The sequence below is a fragment of the Lichenostomus cassidix genome, chromosome 28 (assembly GCF_008360975.1).
Source record: "Lichenostomus cassidix isolate B80296 chromosome 28, HeHo_3.0, whole genome shotgun sequence".
Taxonomy (NCBI): Eukaryota; Metazoa; Chordata; class Aves; order Passeriformes; family Meliphagidae; genus Lichenostomus; species Lichenostomus cassidix.
Window position 1 is genome coordinate 1,790,128 of NC_139508.1, and position 23,908 is coordinate 1,814,035.

The 23,908-nt window shown below is 46.6% G+C and overlaps 2 protein-coding genes across 10 annotated transcripts in view; one reads left to right on the forward strand and one right to left on the reverse strand.

Annotated features, from left to right (window-relative positions):
- Nucleotides 1-653: 653 nt before the first annotated feature.
- ARMC6 (armadillo repeat containing 6) lies at nucleotides 654-7,844 on the reverse strand. Of its 4 annotated transcripts, none has more exons than XM_085040457.1 (8): nucleotides 7,723-7,844; nucleotides 6,533-6,689; nucleotides 5,859-5,941; nucleotides 4,617-5,187; nucleotides 3,842-3,987; nucleotides 3,179-3,310; nucleotides 2,603-2,740; nucleotides 654-1,808 (listed from the first exon to the last, which is right to left on the reverse strand). In XM_085040457.1, the coding sequence occupies exons 2-8, from the start codon at nucleotides 6,651-6,653 to the stop codon at nucleotides 1,596-1,598; spliced, it is 1,404 nt and encodes a 467-aa protein (XP_084896583.1). In that variant the 5' UTR covers nucleotides 6,654-6,689; nucleotides 7,723-7,844; the 3' UTR covers nucleotides 654-1,595. The 4 variants fall into 4 exon arrangements, with proteins under 4 accessions (XP_084896583.1, XP_084896585.1, XP_084896582.1 ...); XM_085040459.1 differs by having other exon boundaries at nucleotides 6,533-6,686; nucleotides 7,723-7,808; XM_085040456.1 differs by lacking the exon at nucleotides 7,723-7,844 and adding an exon at nucleotides 7,434-7,582.
- The window catches only part of SUGP2 (SURP and G-patch domain containing 2), a 26,521-nt gene continuing 10,228 nt past the window's right edge, over nucleotides 7,616-23,908 (forward strand). For 2 of the 6 annotated variants that reach the window (XR_014846238.1, XM_085040455.1), the window contains exons 1-7: nucleotides 8,449-8,772; nucleotides 11,672-13,252; nucleotides 16,181-16,298; nucleotides 19,074-19,561; nucleotides 20,229-20,340; nucleotides 21,585-21,918; nucleotides 22,898-23,081. Coding sequence is in view for 4 of the 6 variants with exons in the window: in XM_085040455.1 (XP_084896581.1) it covers nucleotides 8,658-8,772; nucleotides 11,672-13,252; nucleotides 16,181-16,298; nucleotides 19,074-19,561; nucleotides 20,229-20,340; nucleotides 21,585-21,918; nucleotides 22,898-23,081 (2,932 nt within the window). In the remaining 2 variants the exon portion in view is untranslated. Of the gene's footprint in view, nucleotides 7,724-8,392; nucleotides 8,410-8,447; nucleotides 8,773-11,671; nucleotides 13,253-16,180; nucleotides 16,299-19,073; nucleotides 19,562-20,228; nucleotides 20,341-21,584; nucleotides 21,919-22,897; nucleotides 23,082-23,327; nucleotides 23,389-23,908 lie in introns of those variants that run through there. The other 4 variants (XM_085040452.1, XM_085040453.1, XM_085040454.1 and 1 more) reach the window with 4 other exon arrangements.

Below are 23,908 nucleotides of genomic sequence, written 5' to 3' on the forward strand. Positions count from 1 at the left end.
GTATCCCGAACAGCCCCGCCGGGAATCCCACCCGGTTCCACCCGGGAGCGCCGGTGTGGGGCGCGGAGATCCCACCCGGGAGCGCCCAGAGATCCCGCCCGGCTCTGCATTCCAGCACAGCCCCGGTGTCCAGCGGGCTGCAGCTCTGCCCGGTCCCCGCGGCCCTGCCCGGTCCCTGCCCGGTCCCCACCCGGTGCCCGCGGTCCCTCAGGGCTCAAAGCCCAGGGACTGCAGGTTGCTCAGCTCCAGCAACTCTCGGTTGAAGGGAAGGACATTAAACCCTCTGATTCTCCCCATCCCAACCCAGCCAGGCAGGCAAAGCCTGCGAGCCACAGGCTGCACCAAGGTCGATCAGGTTCTCCCCAAAATGTAGAACGAGTTGGAAGCTCTGCATCTCTTCACCAGTTCTGGTCCAGTTTGGCGTGAAGAACAGAGCCTTTCCACCCAGCCAGGGCTCAGAGCAGAGCACAAAGCCTGCAGCTCTTCCCCCAGCAGGCAGAGAGGAGCCAGGCAGCCTTGAAGAACACTCTGACCTTTGCAATCTGCCGGCAGACAGCAAGGGCTGCAGGAGGTTTCACTCCCAAACTCTGCATTTCCACCACCCTGTGCTCATCCTGCCCCAAAAAGGCTCCCCAGAGAGCCGAGCACCCCTGGAACATTGGTATGTTTTATAAGATCACCATTTCTACAGAGAGTATCACATTAAAAACATCCACTCACAAAACCAGCGGCGGCAGCGGCGCGGGAGGAAGGCTCAGCAAGGAGCAGGGCTGCTAACACAGCCTTCAGCTGAGACTTCAGAGCCTTTCTGAGGCCTGCTTTGCCCTCAAGTCCACAGTTTTGCCTCAGTCCGTGAGGTTCTTGGCCTCTTCACTACCATTAAAGCATTCCTGGATCCAGGGAAGTGCTAAAGGTGACAAAACCTGGGTTTCCCAGTGCTTCCTGCTGCCAGCTTGGCCCCAATTTTGGAATTCCCACCCCACTATCATCCCTGCCCTGCTCCCCTCACTGAGGGAGAACAAACTTTCCTCCTGGATGCCAACAGCCACTCTCCTTTGGGCTGTCTGATCCCAAATCCTCACTTTGCTTTTTTTCGTTTCAAACGTTACGCTGGCGGAAAAAAATCCCAAACAAAGCAGCGACACAGAGTGTAAAAGAACAGGGGAATGGGACTGAGCACATTCACAAATGCTGGGATTCCTCCTCATCCAGCCCCTGCCCAGCTCCTTGGGCAAGGGGACAGCAGCCACGGTGGTCCCCTGACCAGGCAAGTGCCACTCCTGCTGTCACCACAGCAATCAGAGCGGCGGGAACAGCCCCGTCCAGCACAGCAGGGATGACAGGGGGGAGCAGATCATCTTCAGGCATTAGATGATCCAGGGAAATGATCACTACACACAGTTGATTTTGCAGCCTGTGAATGCAGAAAAGCCATTTCAGCCATAGCTCCCAAGGAAAAAGTTCCCCTGCAGCCTCCCAAGCCAGGCGTTTGCTTCGGATGTTCCAGCTGGGCGTCGGCGCAGAACGATCCATGCCAGTCGCTCTTCCCGCAGGATTTCAGGGATGGAGATTTCCCCGCCGGGTTGAGGGAGGGTTCACTGAGCCAGGCTGCCCTTCTGGCCTGTCCACAGCTCCCGGAGCTCCACCTTGCAGCCCAGGTCCCTGAGGGCAGCCCTGGCCACGTCGTCGCAGTCCCTGTGCGCGGCGCGCGCCTCGCTGATGAGGTTTTCGGCTCCCATCTCCAGGATGGGCTGCGAGAAGTCGCGGCTCCGCGACACCAGGTTGCGGATCAGCATGCAGGCTTGTTTCTGGGGACACAGGGACACAGGTCAGGGGGTTTGTCTGGGGGGAAAACAGGAGGTTTTGGTGCAAAGGGAGGAGGTGTGAGTCTGGCTGAAGGGGATTTTGTGAGGGAGGTAAATGTGGGATGATGCGGAGAGCAACAAACTGTTCCCTGAAAGAATAAAATCCATGGATCTTATTTCCTATTGAACTTCAGACAACCAAACCTCTGTGAAAATCTCCAACACCAGCCAGGCAATGCCAATTAATTCTTTAAATAACACTAAGAATTCCACCAGCCCCACCTTCCCACCCACCCTATGCTGTTCCAGACACTCAAATTACTAGTTCAGAAAATATTTTCTGTGGTGTTTCAGTACTCTGGAAGCACAAAAGTGGACACAGAACCTGCTGAAACTTGCAGGAGAAACCAGAGGCAAAACTTCTTGCCATGCAGGTGGTTTGTTTGGCTCTGGAGAAGAGGTGGGAAAGGCTGAGCTGGGAAAGAGCAAATCGTCATTCTGGTCTTTCCAGGAGGAAAAGGAATGCCTGGAAGAGGAGTGTGGCTCCCTACATTTCTCTGATCCAAGCTTAATTTGGGTTTCAAATCCAATTCCAGAGTTTTATCAACTTGCATTCAGGTGGATCTGAATGCAAATTCATTAATTAATGAACCCAAATTAAGCTTTGATCAGCAGGGAGCCTGCGTTGAGTCGCTGCCTTCCCACCACCCTCCAAACCTGCTGGAATGTGATGAGCAAAGGGAAAAATCCCCAAGAAAGAGCCAAGATGAGTCCTGAAGGTGCTGTGAGGGACTCACCTGGACAGCCACCTCCCGAGGGTGAGCCTTCATGGCCTGCAGGGCTGCCAGAGCCCCTCCACCCTCCATGATGACGCTGCAGTTCTCGGGTTTGCGCAGGGCCAGCATGCACAGGGCTGCACAGCCCTGCTCACAGATCTGCAACACACACAGGGAAACACAGCTTTCAGGGGGAGAAAAATGGGGTTTGGTTCCTTTCATGGCAGTTCTAAATTTATTTTGGTTTTTTTGAAGTTTTTTCCACAGCAGCATCCTGCTGCTCCGGCAGGTAAACCGAGTGGGAGGCTGGAATAATGAGCTCAGAGGTTATTTCCAAGCTTTGTGATTCTGTGTTTTGCATGTCAGAGGTGTAAAATGCTGTCTCTGCTGTCCATGTAATTCAGGATGTGAAAAAATAAGGTAATATGGTGGAAAATAAAAAGTAGAATAAAATATGGTGGGAAAACCTTTACATTCATACAAATATTTGCCAAGCAAGCACTCAGCTGCTCTGGGTGTTCAAGGCTTACACATCCTGCAGCTCCACCTGAGCTCCATCCCCATCCCAGCAGGAATTCCCAAAGCCCTGGGGGATACCTGAGGGTTGCCCAGGTGGTGGCTGATAGCCAAAACGATGAGGTCAGTGGCCCCAGCATCCACGATGGCATCTTTGACATCATCATTCCCAGCCACGGCACGGATGGCACTGAGCACCTGCTTCACCACATCCTGCAGAAAAAACAGGTTAAAAAGCAGAAAAAAGCAGGTTAAAAAGCAGCAGAGGGAGTTTTAGATTTAGGAAAACCAACCAGAACATCCCCCAGCAACTCCACAGCAGTGCTACCCTCAGTCACTTTCTTGCCACACAAGGGACCTTGAAAATCTCTGCCAGTGATGCTTAAAAAAATCAAATATCAATCTCTAGGACTTGAGCATCTCAGTTCTCCTGAATCTCCTCTAGTTGGAATGGTGGAAAACCAAACATTCAGCTTTTCTGGGAGCAGAGTTCTGCTCATGGAGGGCAGGGGAATAACTGAGCAAGGGGCTCACAAATTTTACCTGCAGAGCACTGAATTCTGCATATAAATTCTGCATATTTAATTCTGCAATTCTGGCTGCAAATAGGGTTGAAAAGCCTCTGATCCCTAATTGTAATTAAATCATTGCACAGGCTAAAGATCATTTGTTGAAATGGATCTGGGAATGAAGAGAATGTTGTGTTGTGTTCCCTCCACCCCCAAAACATCTCCCATCACTCACCGGGTGCTCCATGCAGTCAGCCAGCAGAGTCACCATGAAATTTAAGCCCCCAAGGTCCACAATTTCTTGGCAGAACTCATTTCGGACAGAGAGGCGAGAGAGGGTGGCACAGAGCTCACTGAGCACTCCAGAGTTATCTGTGAATGCTGCAGAGAGAGGAGGGATGGAGTCGTTACAGGCAGGGAGGGAACTGTAGATTAATTTCATTAAAATAATAGGAAATAATGTATTTAACTCTTTAACGTGGCCCTAAACCTGTTAAAGACTTCCTAATTTCAGTGGCAAATAGCTCTGATAATCCAGAGGCTGTCAGCAGCACCATGGTGGCACTTTTTGGCACATTTCATCAACAGAACTAAACTCCACTTCAGTGACAAATTCCTGAATCTGAGGACCTTCAGGTTAGACAATGAGAGAAGAAATCCCAGCTGATTCCTGAGACCATGAGAGAAGAAGATTCCCGATTCCAATCAACTCTCCCAGAGTTAATTTTACCTTTTCCAGCCTCAATGAGCACCCTCAACCCATCTTTTTTTTTTTTTTAGAAGAAGATTCCCGATTAGAATCAACACGCCTGAGGTTAATTTTACCTTTCCCAGCCTCGATGAGCACCCTTAACCCATCAGTTTTGTTTTTTAGTTGATTCCCGATTAGAAACAACAGCCCCAGCGTTAATTTTACCTTTTCCAGCCTCAATAAGCACCCTTAACCCATCGTTTTCTTTTTTTAGAAGATGATTCCCGATTAGAATCAACAGCCCAGGGGTTAATTTTACCTTTTCCAGCCTCAATGAGCACCCTCAACCCATCGTTTTCCAAGACAATCATCTTGGCGTGGTCGTGGGCGTGCCCAAAGGGCACTCGGATATCATCATCAAAGGTCATGATCCGGAGCGCCGACGCTGCCGTCCTGACCACCTCAGCACTGTCGCCGTGCTGGACAATGGCTCCGGTGAGCAGAGGGAGGATCCCTCCCTTCACAAAGTCCTGCCGGTTCTGCTCGTGCTTGAGGCAGGCGTGTCTCACACAGCGGATCCCGGCCAGAGTCATCTCGGCGTCCTCCCGCTGCTCCCGCAGGGTGTGCAGCAGCAGCTCCTGCCCGGCGGCGTCCAGCAGGTCTGGCTGCCCGTCCAGCAGGGCTGACAGCGTGGAGAAGGCCTGGAGGAGCAGCTCTCTGTCTCCTGCAGCCAGCTGGCAGGCGGAGAACACCACGGGGTAGGCGCCGTTCTGGCCGGCCAGGTAGCGGAAGGCTAACTGCTCCTTGCACTGCGCGGCGAAGGTTGAGAGTTGTTCCGGTAGCTCTGCCAGGTCTGACTGTGCCACGGCGTTGCCCAGGGAGTCCAGGGTCTGAGGGAGACACCCAGGGTTAGTTTGGCACCCAGCAAGAGGAATTTGTGTATTTGTAAGGGTGGTTTTGAGGTTAGGATCAGTTTGATGCTGTCCGAGAGAGGGTTGTGTTAATCTGCAGATTTGGGGTTTGTGTGCTTGGAGGGACAGGGGATTCCCTCTGCCACCACTGTCACACCTTCACTGGGGACCAGGCTGACCAGTGGCAGGTGAACTGGGTCCAACCAGCACATTCCAGCCCTGGAAGTGCTCAAAACCAGTTTGGACAGGGCTTGGAGCAAGCTGGGAGAGTTTAAGGTGTCCCTGTCCATGTCAAGGGTGGGGAATTGACCCCACCTTGTCCCCAGCACCGAGTGCCACATCCTGTCATTTCACCTCTTCCAATGCCTGACCACCCTTTCCAGGAGGAAATTCCTCCTGATGTCCAATCTGACCCTTCCCTGGCACAGCTTGAGGCCATCCCCCCTTGGCAGAGCTGACCCCACCTCTCTCACACAGATCCTTCCCTGAGAAGTGCAGGAAGCGCTTGGAATTTTCACATTTGCAGAAAAAAATGGGATTAACTGCTTGAAGAGCTCCCAGAGAAATGGGACAGAGGCAGAAGTTGGCCTAGAACTTGTATAATTATGTAACCCTGATCCTGAGGAGACAAAACCAGCTCGTGCTCCTACCAGCAGGATTTGATGCTTTTGCCTCTGCCCGTTCTCAGAGGCAGGAGGTCGCACAGCTTTCACAATATTGCTCAGGTCCACACCTAAAAGAAGAAACAAAACCAAGATTAATATTGGTTCTGGGATAATTAGAGTCAAATAAACAGTGTTAGCTCAACTTCTAGGGAAAATCTGCCAAGTTAACCACGGAGAACAAAGATGAACTTGTTGTAAAGATGCTGAGATGTTAAATACTGACTGTAAGATCAAATTCATCCTGGAACAAAGCTAAATGTCAGTTGACATTTACTTTCTATTTACTTTCCTCTGTGCTGCTTAGCATAAAAGCATCTTTGGTGTTGAACAAGCAAATTTTAGCCTTAGATGTTTTGCTAAGAGCAGGGCAGAGACAGATAAAAAATTAGCAGTGCAGATCATGCTATGAATGTCAGCTGAGGAAAAATGAAGGAATTTACTTTCCCTGACCAAATTTCACCCTCCAGCTTCCCTCTAAGCAGTTTTCCAGTCATAATTAATCCACAAAACCAGGTCAGCATTAATGGTGTCTCTGTTCCACTTCACAAAGGCTCCTTTCCAAGGCAGGATGATCCATCTTTGCCTGCAGGTTTCTCTTAAACCTTCAGGATTTGTAAATCCTCAGCCTGTAACAACCCAGAGAGCTGGATGTACAATACCTTGGGACTCGAACTGCTGCACAGCTTCCCTCACAGCCTCCTCTGGCTCCATCTCAAACTCGGTGATGTTCTCCTGCACTGCTTCGTCAAAGGTTTCCTGGGCGATCTGTTTGGAGCCCATTGTGCCGGGATGGGATGGAACCACCTCCGTGTCCTGCTGTTGAAAAAAAACCACGGTGAATTTTGGTGTAAAACCTTCCAATGCCAACCAGAACCGAAGCAGGAGAGTTGTTCTTTCTCAAAATAAATGCTCAGAACTCGAAATTAAAAATATACAACCAAAGGCACGGCCGAGTTTTTGTTTAACAGGGAAAATATGGTGGTTAAGAGGGATAGTGAGCCATTTCAGCATCATTTCGGGATTCGGATGGTTCTTTCTCAAAATAAACGCCCAGAACTCGAAATCAAACATACACAGCCAAAGGCATGGCCGGGCTTTATTTAACGGGGAAACCACGGCGGTTAAGAGGGACAGGGAGATATTTTAGCAATATTTCAGGATGGGGTTTCAGGGTTTGTCACCCTGGCTCGGCTCTCGCTGCCTGCTCACAGCCCCAGGCCCTCCGCTCCCCCCGGGCCTCGGCGCTTCCCACAGCCCTCAGCAGCCCCGCCGGAGCCCACCGCGCCGCTCCTGAGGCGGATAAAGCCCTGAAGGAAGGCGGCCGTGCCGGGAGAGCTCCGGAGCGCAGCGGCAGTCCCGCTTCCCCTCACGGCCCAACAGCCCCTCACGGCCCCGCTGTCCCCTCGCCGCTTCCCCTCACGGCCCCGCTGTCCCCTCGCCGCTTCCCCTCACGGTCCCTCTGTCCCCTCACGGCCCCGCTTCCCTTCATCGCTCCCCCTCACGGCCCCGCTGTCCCCTCACCGCTTCCCCTCACGGTCCCTATGTCCCCTCACGGCCCACCTGCTCTCCGCCGGACAAAAGGCGAGGGCGGGAAGGAAGGCCCCTCACGGCCGCCGTACCGAGGCTCTGCGCATGCGCAACGCCCAACCCCGCGCCGCCCGCACGGCGAGCGAGAAAGAGCGCGGGACGCCGCTCAGCGCATGCGCACTACCCCAGCGCTCGGCCGCTCCCACGCAGGCGCACTATGCGGAGCGTGTCCAGGCGAGCCCGCGGGGAAGCGGCTAAGCGCAGCGCTCCGCCCGTGGAGCGGGACAAGGCGGGCCGCTCCCCTCGCTGCTGTGCCTCTTACCGTTAGTAGCGCCCCGCGCCCGCAGCGCTGCGCCGGCACCGCCCGCCTGCAGGGGATGAGGCGGCTCCGCGCGGCGCAGGCGCGGCGGGAGGGAGGGGGCGGGACCAGCCTGTCCGGGGGCGGGGCCACCGCGGGTGGGGGCGTGGCGAATGGCTGAGGGGCGTGGTGAATGGGTGAGGGGCGTGGTGAATGGCTGAGGGGCGTGGTGAATGGCTGAGGGGGCGTGGCCAGATGCTATCCGTGTAACGGCGGGACGTGGTCATTAGCATATTGGGGCGTGGTCTATACGAGGGGCGGCCAATAGGAGGATCGGAACGGAGGGAGGGGGCGTGGTCATGGCTGAGGGGGCGGTGTGGCGGAAGGCGGTGGCTGGGCGGGCTCCGTGAGGGCGGGACGGGGCGGGACGGGCTCCGTGAGGGCGGGACCGGTTCCGTGAGCGCGGGGCTGGCTTCGTGAGGGCGGGACCGGCTCGGTGAGGGCGGGCCGGGCTGGGGCGGGTTCCATGAGGGCGGGCCCGGCTCCGTGAGGGTGGGACGGGTTCCATGAGGGCGGGCCCGGCTCTGTGAGGGTGGGCCGGGTTCCATGAGGGCGGGCCCGGCTCGGTGAGGGCTGGGCGGGTTCGGTGAGGGCGGGCCGGGGCGGGCTCGGTGAGGGCGGGCCCGGCTCGGTGAGGGCTGGGCGGGCTCGGTGAGGGCTGGACGGGCTCCGTGAGGGTGGGCCGGGTTCCATGAGGGCGGGCCCGGCTCGGTGAGGGCTGGGCGGGCCGGCGCTCCGCTCCGCTGCCGCTCCTCCCGCCGTTGCTGCGCGGGGGGCGGCGAGCGGCCGGGGGGGCGGCGGGAAGCGCGCGGCTCCCCTCAGGCTGCGCCTCCCCTCAGGCCGCGGCGGGACCCCGGGCCTGGGCAGGCCGTGCCGCGCGGAGGCTCGGCGGGCTGAAAATGGCCTCTCGGCGGATCACCCGGGAGACGTTCGAGGCCGTGGTGCAGGATAAAGTTAACCGGTACCGCATGGAGCGCAGCGATGCCGCGGGCGATCCCATCCATCATTTCAAAGGTGAGGCGAAGCGGGGTGATGTGCAGCTTATTCCCGGGGAATCTTCCCGCAGCCTGCCTGCCTGCCTGCCTGCCTGCCATTGATTCGCCTTCTGCTGGTGTTTTTCCACATCCATTTTTTACCGAACAGCTGGCTAGGAGTGACACACCGTGCAGATTCTGAGGGGGAAAAAATGGGAATTCAGACAAAGGAATTCGGCAGCACCGAGTGGGTCCGGTTTCTTTGAGGTCTCCAGGGGTGTTGCTGCAGGATGGAATTGTGTCGATGGCTGATAAGTTGAATAAATGGAGGAGTGCATTGGAAGGGGCTTTGTGTTTGGTGTTATTTTTGGAGAAAAAGCCTCAAAGCAGGACGTTGAACTCATGAACAGAACCCAAAATGGGATCCCCAAATTATTTTGGTGTTATTTTTGGAGAAAAAGCCTCAAAGCAGGACGTTGAACTCATGAACAGAACCCAAAATGTTCAAAATGTTCAAAATGTTCATAATTCCAAATTATTTTGGTGTTATTTTTGGAGAAAAAGCCTCAAAGCAGGATGTTGACCTCATGAACAGAACCCAAAATGTGATCCCCAAATTATTTTGGTGTTATTAAAAAAAAAGAAACCTCAAAGCAGGACATTGACCTCATGAACAGAACCCAAAATGGGTCCCCAAATTATTTTGGTGTTATTTGTGGAGAAAAAGCTCAAAGCAGGATGTTGATACAACCCAAAATATGATCCCTAAATTATTTTGCTTTCTAAATTTGAGATTAAAAATGTCCAGAAAAACATTTGGATCACATTTACAGCGATGGACATTCATAGAAGAGCCCTAAAATCAGTTATTTTTTAAGTTATATCTGCCCTGAAGACAGAATTTATATTAAACACTTCCATTTTTTCCCAAGTATTCTTTACTTTCTGAATGGAACTTCTGGGATTGGGGGAATAGGGATCTTGGAAAATGAGAAATACAGTGATTTCCTGCAATAATTAGATAATTGGGGTTGAGTTTGGAGAAGAAATGAGTTTCTGTCCAGCTGTGGAATTCCTCCTGGAAAATCTGCTGTGGTTGCCAAGGTGGGGATTGGGCAAAGATGGGACTTGATGGTCTTGGAGTCTTTTCCAATTTGAATTCTGTGAAAGTTAAGGTTTTTGATGTTTTTTATGTCTCAGGAACCCCAGCAGAAGATCAGGATTGAGAAGGTGATGAACAAAGAAAAATTGGGGTTTTGAGGAGAACTTGAGCTCCTCAGTCTATGCAGGGATTGGAATATGGGAATGGGAATATCCTGAAGTCAGAAAGTTTAGGTTTTTGATGGATTTGATGGATCTGAGAAGGTGATGAACAAAGAAAAATTGGGGTTTTGAGGAGAACTTGAGCTCCTCAGTCTATGCAGGGATTGGAATATGGGAATGGGAATATTCTGAAGTCAGAAAGTTTGGGTTTTTGATGGATTTGATGGATCTGAGAAGGTGATGGGCAAAGAAAAATTGGAGTTTTGAGGAGAACTTGAGCTCCTCAGTCTATACAGGGATTGGAATATGGGAATGGGAATATCCAGATATGTGGATTTCCTGCAGGAATTTGGATAGGTGGGGATTGGGCAAAGATTGGACTTGATGGTCTTGGAGGTCTTTTCCAATTTGAATTCTGTGAAAGTTCAGGTTTTTGATGGTTTTTATGTCTCAGGAGCCCCAGCAGAAGATCAGGATTGAGAAAGTGATGGGCAAAGAAAAATTGGGGTTTTGAGGAGTACTTGAGCTCCTCGGCCTGTGTAGGGATTGAAATATGGGAATGGGAATATCCAGATATGTGGATTTCCTGCAGGAATTTTGATGTGTTTCTGGTGTGGTTGACAAGGTGGGGATTGGTCACAGATTAGACTTGATGGTCTTGGAGTCTTTTCCAATTCTAATCCTGTGAAGGAGAAAATTCAGGTTCTTGATGAACTTGAATTGCAAATATCAATGTGTGAAAAAACAAAATATTCAACATCTTGATTCAAATCTTGGTGGATCTGATGGATCTGAGAAAGTGATTGGCAAAGAAAAATTGGGGTTTTGAGGAGAACTTGAGCTCCTCATTCTATGCAGGGATTGGAATATGGGAATGGGAATATCCTGAACTCAGATATGGGGAAATTTCGATATTTTGAGTCTTTTAAACCTCAGATATGTGGAAATTTAGATATTTTGACTCTTTGAGAATGGAAATATCCTTGTCATGGGTTTGAGAAGATATGTGGAAATTTGGATATTTTGCCTCTTTTAAACCTCAGATATGTGGAAATCTGGATATTTTGACTCTTTGGGAATGGGAATATCCTGAAATCAGATATGTGGAAATTTGGATATTTTGACTCTTTTCAACCTCAGATATAGGGAAATTTGGATATTTTGATTCTTTGAGAATGGGAATATCCTGAAGTCGGAAAGTTCAGGTTTTTGATGGTTTTTATGTCTCAGGAGCCCCAGCAGAAGATCAGGATTGAGAAAGTGATGAGCAAAGAAAAATTGGGGTTTTGAGGAGAACTTGAGCTCCTCAGTCTATGCAGGGATTGGAATATGGGAATGGGAATATCCTGAAGTCAGATATGGGGAAATTTGGGTATTTTGACTCTTTGGGAATGGGAATATCCTGAAGTCAGACATGTGGAAATTTCAATATTTTGACTCTTTTAAGCCTCAGATATGTGGAAATTTCGATATTTTGACTCTATTAAACCTCAGATATGTGGAAATTTGGCTATTTTGACTCTTTTAAACCTTAGATATGTGGAAATTTCGATACTTTGAGTCTTTTAAACCTCAGATATGTGCAAATTTGGCTATCTTGCCTCTTTTAAACCTCAGCTATGTGAAAATTTACACATTTTGCCTCATTTAAACCCCCGAATTTCTCATTTCCCCAGCTCACTCCCGGCCGCTGCCCCGACCCCGCTACACCGAGAGCTTCCACGCCGACGGGCGATTCCCCCACGACAACTCCCAGCCCCAGGAGGAGTGGGGTGAGGATCCCAGGGAGGATTATCCCCGGGAGGATTACCCCGGCCCTTCCTACCGCCCAGCCAGCCCTCTGCTCCGCAAGGACAACTATTTCCACGAACAATTCGGCCGCCCCACGCGGGAATTCAGCCGCGATTACGGCCGTCCCGCTGCCCAGAACCGGGAGTACGGCCGTGGAGCTGCCCCAAACAGGGAATATGGACACCCTGCTCCCCACAACCGGGAATTTGGACACCAAAACCGGGAATACGGGCGGCAAACACCCCACGAGAGGGATTACGGGCAGGACTACGGCCCTGCGGATTCCTGGGAGCAGCACGAGGGCGATTTTGGCTCCTCGGATATTTTGGGGGATTTCAGGTCGCCGGGGTTGATGGAAGAGGAGTATGGTGGGGTGGAGAATCAGGAGTATGAGGTGGAGTTTGGAGCACCGGACAATGAATTCCGGCCGCCGCTGAGGAGGGGAGGTGTTGGCAGGGGGAGGATCCTGCGGGGGAAACGGCTGGCCGTGGGGGTGGTGAAGGCTAAAATGTTCAAAGCAGAGGTGAAAAGCCCTCTCAAGAAGTGGAACATGAAAAAGCCACCTCCAGGCCTCGATGCCAAAGCGCTGGAAGGCTCTGAACACCCCAACCAGAGGCCACTCCAGCCACGGCCCAACCCCAAGCTGCCCCCCCGGCCTGTGGCAGCTCAGAGAGCCATCCTGAGGCTGCCCAAACCTGCCCACGCCTTCAGGAACCTCAACTTCGACCTGGTGGATAAATCTGACATCTTCTCCACCTTCGGCGTGGAGATCATCAAGTGGGCTGGCTTCCACGCCATCAAAAACGACGCCGAATTCTCCAGGCTTTTCGGGGCTCTTTTTGAGTTGGAAACCGAAACCTGTGCCAAAATGTTGGCCTCCTTCAAGTGCTCCCTGAGGCCAGAGCACAGGGATTATTGCTTCTTCACCATCAAGAGCCTGCAGCACGCCGCCCTGAAGACGCCCAAGGTGGACAACGAGTTTCTCAACATGCTGCTGGACAAGGGGGCAGTGAAAACCAAGAACTGCTTCTTCGAGATCATCAAACCCTTTGACAAATACATCATGAGGCTGCAGGACAGGCTCCTCAAGGGGGTGACACCTCTGCTGATGGCCTGCAACGCCTACGAGCTGAGCATCAAAACCAACGGCTTCGGCAACCCCCGGGAGATGGCCAACGCCTTCGAGACCACCGTGTCCCTCTGTCGCAAATCCCTGGCTCTGCTGGGACAGACGTTTGCTCTCGCCTCGGTTTTCAGGCAGGAGAAGATCCTGGAGGCTGTGGGGCTGCAGGAGATGGCTCCTGCTCCCACGCTGTTCCCAAATTTTGATGATTCCACGCTGTTCGGGAGGGAATATATAGAGAATTTGAAGGCTTGGCTGGAGAAGAGTGGATATCCCATCCAGATGAAGAAAGCAGAGGCAGAAGCCACCGAGGAGGTCAAGGCAGCTTCCCCTGACACCAAAGGTGAGTGAAAATTACCTTTCAGGCATATAAATTTATATAAATTTATGTTTAAATTATATAGATTTAAATAAGGGAGGGAGATGGTCTGGGATGCTTGGCAGGATTTTGTTTATCTGGAATTGTTGTGGGTTTTTGAGGTTGGGAATTCCTCACGGTGGGAATTCCAGGGAAATCCTTATGGGAATTCCAGGGAAATCCTAATGGGAATTCCAGGGAAATCCCAATGGGGCTGGGGCAGGGAGGGAATGCTGTCTGTGATTTTTTTGAGGATTTGTGATCAAATCTTGTCCTCCCTCTCCTCAAATGCAAAATTTTCACCCTTCCAGTTTCACCAGCTGAAGGTGGGGAGGACAGAACCAACCTGGAATTGCCTTCACTACAGAGGAAATAAATATTTCCATATATAATTTCCATTCCAAAATATTTCCAATATTTCAAAATACAATTTCCATATATGCAAATTTGGAGATGATACCATCACCACTTTAATCAGATTTGGGTGAATTCCTTTGGAGAGGTTCATATCCTGTCACTGAGGGATTCCTCCTGCCTAAAATATCCTCTTTTTTCCCTAATTTCCCTCAGATCCTTTCTCAGGAAGGTCTTGCAGTGCTGAAGACACTGAATGGCTGAAAATGTCTCACTCAGCCCTGCAGAGCTGTGCTCAAATAATCTGATTTTGCACAAAATCCTTTCGCTGCATTAAGAAATTGCCTTTTTTTTTTAAAGGATGATTTCACTTGCCCAGGGTGGCCAAGAATAATATCCTCAGAGGCTGGAAACTGTTCAGTTTTTCACAATAAACTGGTGCAGAATCTCAGCTAAAGTTGAGAGGTTTCTTTAATTTATTTTAGTTTGGGAAGGAAGCCCAAACTGAAACTCATTGAAACACAATGAGTTTTACCTCCATGTGAGGAGGAATTTCTTTCCATGGAGGTGGCAAAGCTCTGGAGCAGCTGGGAAGACCTGGAGATCCTTTTTTGGGGACACTGAAAATTGAGATTTTGGGATCTCCAAATGTTCTTTCCCACCCAAACCATCCCGGGATTCTGTTTCCTGTTAATACCTTGAAAAATTCAAAATATCAACGTGTGAAAAACCAAAATATTCACCATTTTGATATTCTGCTGATGGCAAAAATAGCAATGGGAGGATTTGATTGGTTTTATTTCTCCCCACAATGAGCTGGGAGGATCTGGAGCTCCTTTGGGGACACTGAAAACTCAGATTTTGGGATCTCCAAACTTTGGGATCTTCCCACCCCAACCATCCCAGGATTCTGTTTCCTGTTAATACCTTGAAAAATTCAAAATATCAACGTGTGAAAAAACAAAATATTCAACATCCTGATATTCTGCTGATGAGAAAAATAGCAATGGGAGGATTTGATTGATTTTGATTTCTCCCCACAATGAGCAGGGAGGGCCTGGAGCTACCTTGAAAAATTCAAAATTTCAACTTGTGAAAAACCAAAATATACAACATTTTGATATCCTACTGATGACAAAAATAGCACTGAAAGTATTTAATTAATTTTCTGTCTCCCCCCAGCCCCACAGTGAGCTGGGAGGGCCTGGAACTACCTTGAAAAATTCAAAATTTCAACCTGTGAAAAACCAAAATATACAACATTTTGATTTTCTACTGATGACAAAAATAGCAAAGAGAGGATTAAATTAATTTTCTGTCTCCCCCCAGCCTCACAACAAGCTGGAGCTCCTTTGGGGACACTGAAAATTGAGATTTTAGGATCTCCAAACATCCCGTCCCAGGATTCTGTTTCTTATTAATACCTTGAAAAATTGCAAATATCAACTTGTGAAAACCCAAAATATTCACCATTTTGATTTTCTACTGTTGACAAAAATAGCAAAGGGAGGATTTAATTAATTTTCTTTCTCCCCACAATGAGCTGGGCTGGCCTGGAACTACCTTGAAAAATATATTGAAAAATTAAAAATTTCAACTTGTGAAAACACAAAATATACAACATTTTGATATCCTACTGATGAGAAAAATAGCAAAGGGAGGATTTAATTAATTTTCTGTCTCCCCCCAGCCCCACAGTGAGCTGGGACGGCCTGGAACTACCTTGAAAAATTCAAAATTTCAACTTGTGAAAAACCAAAATATTCACCATTTTGATTTTGTACTGATGAGAAAAATAGCAAAGGGAGGATTAAATTAATTTTCTGTCTCCCCCCAGCCTCACAACGAGCTGGAGCTCCTTTGGGGACACTGAAAATTGAGATTTTAGGATCTCCAAACGTCCCGTCCCAGGATTCTGTTTCCTATTAATACCTTGAAAAACTGCAAATATCAACTTGTGAAAAACGAAAATATACAACATTTTGATTTTCTACTGATGACAAAAATAGCAAAGGGAGGATTTAATTAATTTTCTTTCTCCCCACAATGAGCTGGGCTGGCCTGGAACTACCTTGAAAAATATATTGAAAAATTCAAAATTTCAACTTGTGAAAAACCAAAATATACAACATTTTGATTTTCTACTGATGACAAAAATAGCAAAGGGAGGATTAAATTAATTTTCTCACTCCCCCCAGCCTCACAACGAGCTGGAGCTCCTTTGGGGACACTGAAAATTGAGATTTTAGGATCTCCAAACGTCCCTTCCCAGGATTCTGTTTCCTATTAATACCTTGAAAAACTGCAAATATCAACTTGTGAAAAACCAAAATATTCACCATTTTGATATCCTACTGATGAGAAAAATAGCAAAGGGAGGATTTAATTAATTTTCTCTCTCCCCACAGCAAGCTGGGCTGGCCTGGAACTACCTTGAAAAATATATTGAAAAATTCAAAATTTCAACTTGTGAAAACACAAAATATTCACCATTTTGATATCCTACTGATGAGAAAAATAGCAAAGGGAGGATTAAATTAATTTTCTCTTTCCCCCCAGCCCCACAGCGAGCCGACAGGAGGGTTGTGGACACCATAGAGCAGCTGGTGAGCTCCATGGTGTCAGGAGCTCTGTCTGCCAAGGACAGGAACGCCCAGAAGAACTCTCCTGAGTACTGGTGAGTGGCTGGGGATGGGGGGAGGAAAGAGTAAATAAATCATGAATAATAGATAGTAATAAATAATAAAATATTTGTAAAATAAAAATAAATAAGGATAAATGGTATAAAATAAAAAGAAATAATAATAATAAATAATAATACTAAAGTAATTAATGATAAATAAATTTACTCCTGTTTGGAGTAAATGGAATTAAATTCAGTTTTCACTCCATGGGAAAGATCAAAGCCTATTGTATATTTAATGGTTTGGGGTTTTTTGCTTTTTTTTTTTTTTTTTTTTTGCTTTTTTTGCTTTTTTCCCCTTTTTTCCTTTCTTTTTCCTTTTTTTTCCTTTTTTTCCTTTTTTCTCTTTTTTTCCTTTTTTCTTTTTTTTTTCCTTTTTATTCCTTTTTCCCCCCCTTTTTCCCCCCTTTTTTCCTTTTTTCCCCTTTTTTTTCCACCCTTTTTTTCCCTTTTTTTTCCACCCTTTTTTTCCCTTTTTTCCCCTTTTTCTGGAGACTGTTTCCCCCACCTAATCACCCTCCCATCCCTGCAAATTCTCCTGCTGCTCACTTGCAAGGAGGAAATCCCCTTTTCCTTTTGAAGTGCCAATAATGCCTCTTTGTCAACCCAAAAAAACCCAATTTGCATTTAGGACTTCAACAACATCCAGCAAACCCAGGTGATAAAAACATCAAAACATCCAGGGATTTATTATTTTTCCATGAAAAACCCTTGGAAAAAGGGAATTCAGACATCTCTGACACCTCTTCATCTGTGAGCTGATTAATTACCCATTTATTTATGTCAAATAAATCTTTATTTATTTCCTTGGCACACTTTGCCTTGCTGCTCCAGACTGTTACTCCTGATGCCTTTTTGGCTGCTGGAAATAGGAAGCAGAAAAGTGAAAAAAAAAGGGAATTATAAAGGTTTTTAATAGGATTTTGATTGAAAAATTAATTTGATTTTCGTCCAAGGTGGAAACACCTTGAGAAGAACAATCCATATAATGTTTATATAAATTTATGGACTTCACAAATTAGCCTAAATCTACCTAAAATCCCCTAAAATAAGAGACTTAATAGATGAAGTAATTGAAATAATTCCCCCCTAAATGAGATTAAAGCTTAATTTACTCAAATATATTCCAGAGAGGAAATTCCATCCAAGGTTGGAGTTTCTAGTTTTGGGTTAGAGTGAAAATTTGGGTTTTCCCATCCTGAAAAAGCCCCAGATTGAGTTAAATATCAGACTAGAAGAATTATAAACATGTGAGGCTAGGTAGAAGGGAAGAGAAAAGGTAGAAAATGTATTAAAAGGGTATAAAAATGTATAAAATGAGTATAAAATGTATAAATTGGGTATAAAAAGGACAAAAATCATCAGGCATCATTCTCAGATAAACCTGCTCAGGCTCATGCTAACCATGGGGGAAAAACCCAAAAAAAAAAAGTGTGGATTGCTGAGTTTTTCTGACTTAAAAAATGAAGATTTTGATCTAAATTCATTCAATTAAAGCTGATTTTGTTTGATTCCTCAGGTTCCTGTCTGATGAGAACAGCCTGGAGTACAAATACTACTGGCTGAGGCTGTTGGGGAAAAAACCCCCAAAAAACAAAACAAAAAAACCCCAATAAAAACCCCTCAAAATGGGTGGATTGCTGAGTTTTTCTGACTTAAAAATTCTTTAAAATTCATTTAAAAATGCAGATTTTCAGCAGATTTCCCTTGAATTTCCAGGTTCCTGTCGGACGAGGAGAGCCTGGAGTACAAGTACTACCGGCTGAGGCTGAATGGGTGAATTGCTGAGTTTTTCTGAGTTAAAAAATGAAGATTTCCAGCAGATTTTGTTTGAATTTCTCAGGTTTCTGACTTAAAAAATGCAGATTTTTAGCAGATTTTGTTTAATTTCCAGGTTCCTGTCTGATGAGGAGAGCCTGGAGTACAAATACTACAGGCTGAGGCTGAATTGGTGGATTGCTGAGTTTTTCTGACTTAAAAATTTTTAAAGATTCATTTAAAAATGCAGATTTCCAGCAGATTTCCCTTTAATTCCTCAGGTTCCTGTCTGACGAGGAGAGACTGGAGTACAAGTACTATAGGCTGGGACTGCATGAGTGAATTGCTGAGTTTTTCTGGATTGTAAAATGCAGATTTTCAGCTGATTTTATTTATTTCCCAGGTTCCTGTCGGACGAGGAGAGCCTGGAGTACAAGTACTACCGGCTGAGGCTGCATGAGTGAATTGCTGAGTTTTTCTGGATTGTAAAATGCAGATTTTCAGTATATTTTCCTTCAATTCCTCAGGTTCCTTTCTGACGAGGAGAGCCTGGAGTACAAGTACTGCAGGCTGAGGCTGCATGAGTGAATTGCTGAGTTTTTCTGAGTTAAAAACTGCCCATTTTCAGCAGATTTTGTTTAATTCCCAGGTTCCTGTCTGACGAGGAGAGCCTGGAGTACAAGTACTACCGGCTGAGGCTGCATGAGTGAATTGCTGAGTTTTTCTGAGTTAAAAACTTCAGATTTTCAGCAGATTTTAATTTCCAGGTTCCTGTCTGATGAGAACAGCCTGGAGTAAAAGTACTACAGGCTGAGGCTGAATGGGTGAATTGCTGAGTTTTTCTGGATTGTAAAATGCAGATTTTCAGCTGATTTTATTTATTCCCCAGGTTCCTGTCGGACGAGGAGAGCCTGGAGTACAAGTACTGCAGGCTGAGGCTGAATGGGTGAATTGCTGAGTTTTTCTGACTTAAAAAAAGCAGATTTTCAGCTGATTTTATTTATTCCCCAGGTTCCTGTCAGACGAGGAGAGCCTGGAGTACAAGTACTACCGGCTGCGGCTCTCGGAGGTGCAGAGGAGCTCTGTGCCTCCCGAGGGAGGAGTCGCCCCCGAGTCGCTGCGGGCGATGATCTACGCCAGGAAAGTGGCCAGCATCAAAAGGAGGCTTTTCAGGAGGAAAAAAGCGGGAATTGCCTCTGGAATTGCCATTGCCAGAAGGGTGAGGAAGGTGAGGAGAGCGAGCACAGGAACTCAGACTGTGCTCTCGGCTGGGACTGTGCTCAAGCACCGAGACAAACATCCTCCAGGTTCAATCCAGGGCAAAATCCCAGAGGCAGAGGGCAGCCTGGCCCAGCAGGGCGCTGTCCTCGATGTCACCTCTGTCACCCAAGGTGCCACCAGCCCCAGCAGCTCGGGGCCAGCTGAGGAGAAAGCAGAGCAGGAGGAGTCAGCGGCGTCGCCTGGGCTTTTCCCACCGCTGGCCTCGCAGTTCCCTGATGGTGAGTGAGGGTTGGGGGTAGACCTTAAATTATGTCAGGAAAAAAATTCTTTTATTATATATTTGTTAAGTGAAGAGATCTCAGTTCTTCACCTTTTCCTGCTGGTGAGTGAGGGGTTGGGATTAGAGTGGAGAGGTTAAATTATGTCAGGAAAAAAAAATTCTTTTATTATATATTTGTTAAGTGGACAGATCTCAGTTCTTCACCTTTTCCTGATGGTGAGTGAGGGGCTGGGGTTAGAGTGGAGATTTTAAAAAATAAACTTGTGCAATTCAGTTATACACAAAAGAATTTCTGGTGGAAATCCTAAACATAATTTCTTTAATGATATATTTATTAAGTGAACAGTTCTCAGTTCTTCACCTTTTCCTGATGGTGAGTGAGGGTTGGGGTTAGAGTGGAGAGGTTAAATTATGTCAGGAAAAAAAAATTCTTTTATTATATATTTGTTAAGTGGACAGATCTCAGTTCTTCATCTTTTCCTGATGGTGAGTGAGGATTCAGGGTTAGATTTGAAATGTTAAATTCCACCAGGAAAGAAAAACTTCTCACACAATTTAACTAAATTTTCTGCAAATCCTAACCATCATTTCTTCCATTATAAAAAGTGAACAATTCTCACCTCCTCAGGGTTTGGGTGAAGCTAACATCACCTTTTGTCTTGCAGTTGATGCCAAAACCATGGAAACTGCAGAGAAACTCGCCAAGTTTGTGGCTCAGGTGGGACCAGAAATCGAGCAGTTCAGCATAGACAACAGTGCAGACAACCCTGACCTCTGGTGAGTACCTGAAAGCATCCAAAACACCAAAATATTCCAAATTTTGGCTGAGATTTGTGGGTTTAGTGAGCTCAGGAAGAGAGGATTTGGGGAAATTCAACCTGGTGAATTTTCATATATTCATTCGTGGTGAATATATGAAATATCTCAGGGAAAAAAATCAATTATCCCAAATTTACTGATAAATGTGATTATTTCTTTTTGATCTCCATTCGTGGTGAATATATGAAATATCTCAGGGAAAAAAATCCAAATTTACTGATAAATGTGATTATTTCTTTTTGATCTCCATTCATGGTGAATATATGAAATATCTCAGGGAAAAAAATTTTTGTTGTGTTTTTTTTTGTTTTTGTTTTGTTTGTTTGGGTTTTTTTTGTTGTGTTTTTTTTTGTTTTTGGTGTGTGGTTTGGGTTTTTGTTGTGTTTTTTTTTGTTTTTGTGGTTTGTTTGGGAAAAAATCCAAATTCACTGATAAATGTGATTATTTATTTTTGATCTCCATTCGTGGTGAATATATGAAATATCTCAGAGAAAAAAATCCAAATTTACTGATAAATGTGATTATTTATTTCTTTTTGATCTCCATTCGTGGTGAATATATGAAATATCTCAGGGGAAAAAAATCCAAATTTACTGATAAATGTGATTATTTATTTTTGATCAAGAAATAATTGATCAAAATCATCACCTAAATGATCAACCTGAACCCTGAAATAGTGCATTTTCAAGGTAATTCCACTGAATTATCCAGTGAATAATAAAACTCCACTGAATTATCACCAGTGGAGTTTGGGAAGTGCTGCTGAGCATCAGCTGAGGAGGAGGAAATTTGCTATTTTTAGGAAGGGAATCCTTAATTTCTCCCCAAAAACACCAGGAGTGACCACTGAAAAATCAACCTAATCTCCTGGTGAAGAAGATTTTTTTCAGGATTTTTTCCTCATTTTCCTTGATTTTTTTTGGGGTTTTTTTTTCCTCATTTTCCTTGATTTTTTTTTGGGTTTTTTCCCCTCATTTTCCTTGATTTTTTTCCTGTGTTTTTTCCTCATTTTTCTTGATTTTTTCCTAATTTTTTTCCCATCCCAGGTTCCTTCAGGACCAAATCAGCTCTGCTTTCTCCACAATCTCATTCTCACCTCATTTTCCTTGATTTTTTCCAGGTTTTTTTCCTCATTTTCCTTGATCTTTTTCATTTTTTTTTCCTCATTTCCCTTATTTTCTCCCGTTTTTTTTCTCCCTCAGGTTCCTCCAGGACCAAAGCAGCTCAGCTTTCAAGTTCTACCGCATGAAAGTCTACGAGTTGTGTCCTTCCATCACCTTCAGCTCCGAGCCTGGGGACAACCCCAAAGGCCACCCCAGAGCCCTGGAAACCTCTGAGGAGGAGGAGGAGGATGAGGATGACGAGGAGGAGGAAGAAGAGGAGGAAGAGGATAACGAGGAAGAGGAAGAAGGCGATTTTGAGGAGGAAAAACCCCAATTTCTGGAAGGAATCGAGGAGGGGGAAGAGGAGGCTGAGGCTGCAGGGGGAAGAGAGGCAGAGCTGCAGGAAGAGCTGCTGGGCAGAGCTGCAGAGGAGGTTTCTGTGGGATTTGATCCTGTGGGGTTGGAGGGGCTGTTGGTGGGTTTGGGATGGCTGGGACAGAGATGAGAGATCTCTGAAATCAGGTTTAGATCATGAGGTTATTGTGAAATAAATAAATAAACCCCATGGGTGGGTGTGAGAAACCTGCCAGGGCTGCCAGAGTAGCTGTGGGATTGAATTCTGTGGGGTTTGGTGATGAGGATGGATGGAGACAAGAGATCTCTGAAATTAGATCTTAGAGCATGGGGTTATTTATTTCACAATAAATTTATTGGGGTTTATTGTGAAATAAATAAATAAACCCCATGGGTGGGTGCAGGAGAGCTGCCAGGGGTGCCAAACAGCTCAGAGCAGGGCAGAGAAACTAGAGAGAGAGAGAGAAAGAAATATCTTTTTGCTGTTTACAATACAATAAATCATCTTCTGTGTTGAATATTCTAATTCTCATTAACCAATCCAGAACAAGCTCCAAACACCACAACATTTACACACAACCTATAAGAATCATCCCATTACCACACAGAGTTATATTTTAAACCCTAAAAACTGCTTTTTGGACTCTCTGCCATCAGGCAGGGTCTGCTCTGACCCTTGGAGCTGTCTGCAGGCAGAGGGGATTGTTCACCTCCAGTGGCCAAACCATTGTTTGCTAGTTGTTCTTTAACTCAAAGCTTGTCTTCATCCCAATTTCCTTTATATTTTCCATATTCTCAGCTTCATCCCAATTTCCCTTACATTTTCCATATTCTCAGTTTGTCTTCATCCCAATTTCCCTTATATTTTCCATATTCTCAGCTTGTCTTTAATTTCCCTTACATTTCCCATATTCTCAGCTTCTCTTCACCTCAATTTCCCTTATATTTTCCATATGCTCAGTTTGTCTCCATCTCCATTTCCCTTCCATTCCCCACATTCTCAGCATCTCTTGCCAGCTGATCACCTTTCTGAGGCTCTGCCATTTCCTTTCCCCCAGGTGTCGGTGTCAGGAGGTGAGGTGCAGCTGTGCAGCTCCTCTGACGCTGCTGTCCCCTCGCTGGGGACACAGGCAGCTCGGCAGGCGCTGCAGCCGTTTCCCCGCAAGCGCGTCAGCAGCAAGGCGCTGAGAGTGGGCATGATCCCTGCGCCAAAAAGGGTCTGCCTCGTGGAGGAGCCCAAAGGTTAGTGGGTTTGGAGTGAAAAATTGAATTTTATAGGCAAAAGTATTGGTTTTATAGTGAAAAATTTCAGTTTTATATTGGAATATTTCAGTTCTAGCAAGGCGCTGAGGGTGGGGATGATCCCTGCGCCTAAAAGGGTGTGCCTTGTGGAGGAGCCCAAAGGTAAAATTCCATTTTATAGGGAAATATTTCAGTTTTATAGGGAAAAAATTCAGTTTTATAGTGAAATATTTCAGTTCTAGCAAGGCGCTCAGGGTGGGCATGATCCCTGCGCCAAAAAGGGTGTGCCTTGTGGAGGAGCCCAAAGGTAAAACTCAATTTTTTAGGGAAATATTCCAGTTTTATAGGGAAATGTTTCAGTTTTATATTGGAATAGTTCCATTCTAGCAAGGCGCTCAGAGTGGGGATGATCCCTGCGCCTAAAAGGGTTTGCCTCGTGGAGGAGCCCAAAGGTCAGTGGGTTTGGAGTGAAAAATTAATGAGAAATAGGTTTGGAGTGAAATAATTGAATTTTTATAGTGAAATATTCCAGTTTTATATTGAAATATTGAAATTCAAGCGCGTCAGCAGCAAGGCGCTCAGGGTGGGGATGATCCCTGCGCCTAAAAGGGTCTGCCTTGTGGAGGAGCCCAAAGGTAAAACTCCATTTTATAGGGAAATGTTTCAGTTTTATAGTGAAAAAATTCAGTTTTATAGTGAAATATTCCAGTTTTATAGTGAAATATTTCAGTTCTAGCAAGGTGTTCAGGGTCAGGATGATCCCTGCGCTCAAGAGGGTGTGCCTCGTGGAGGAGCCCAAAGGTAAAATTCAGTTTTATAGGGAAATA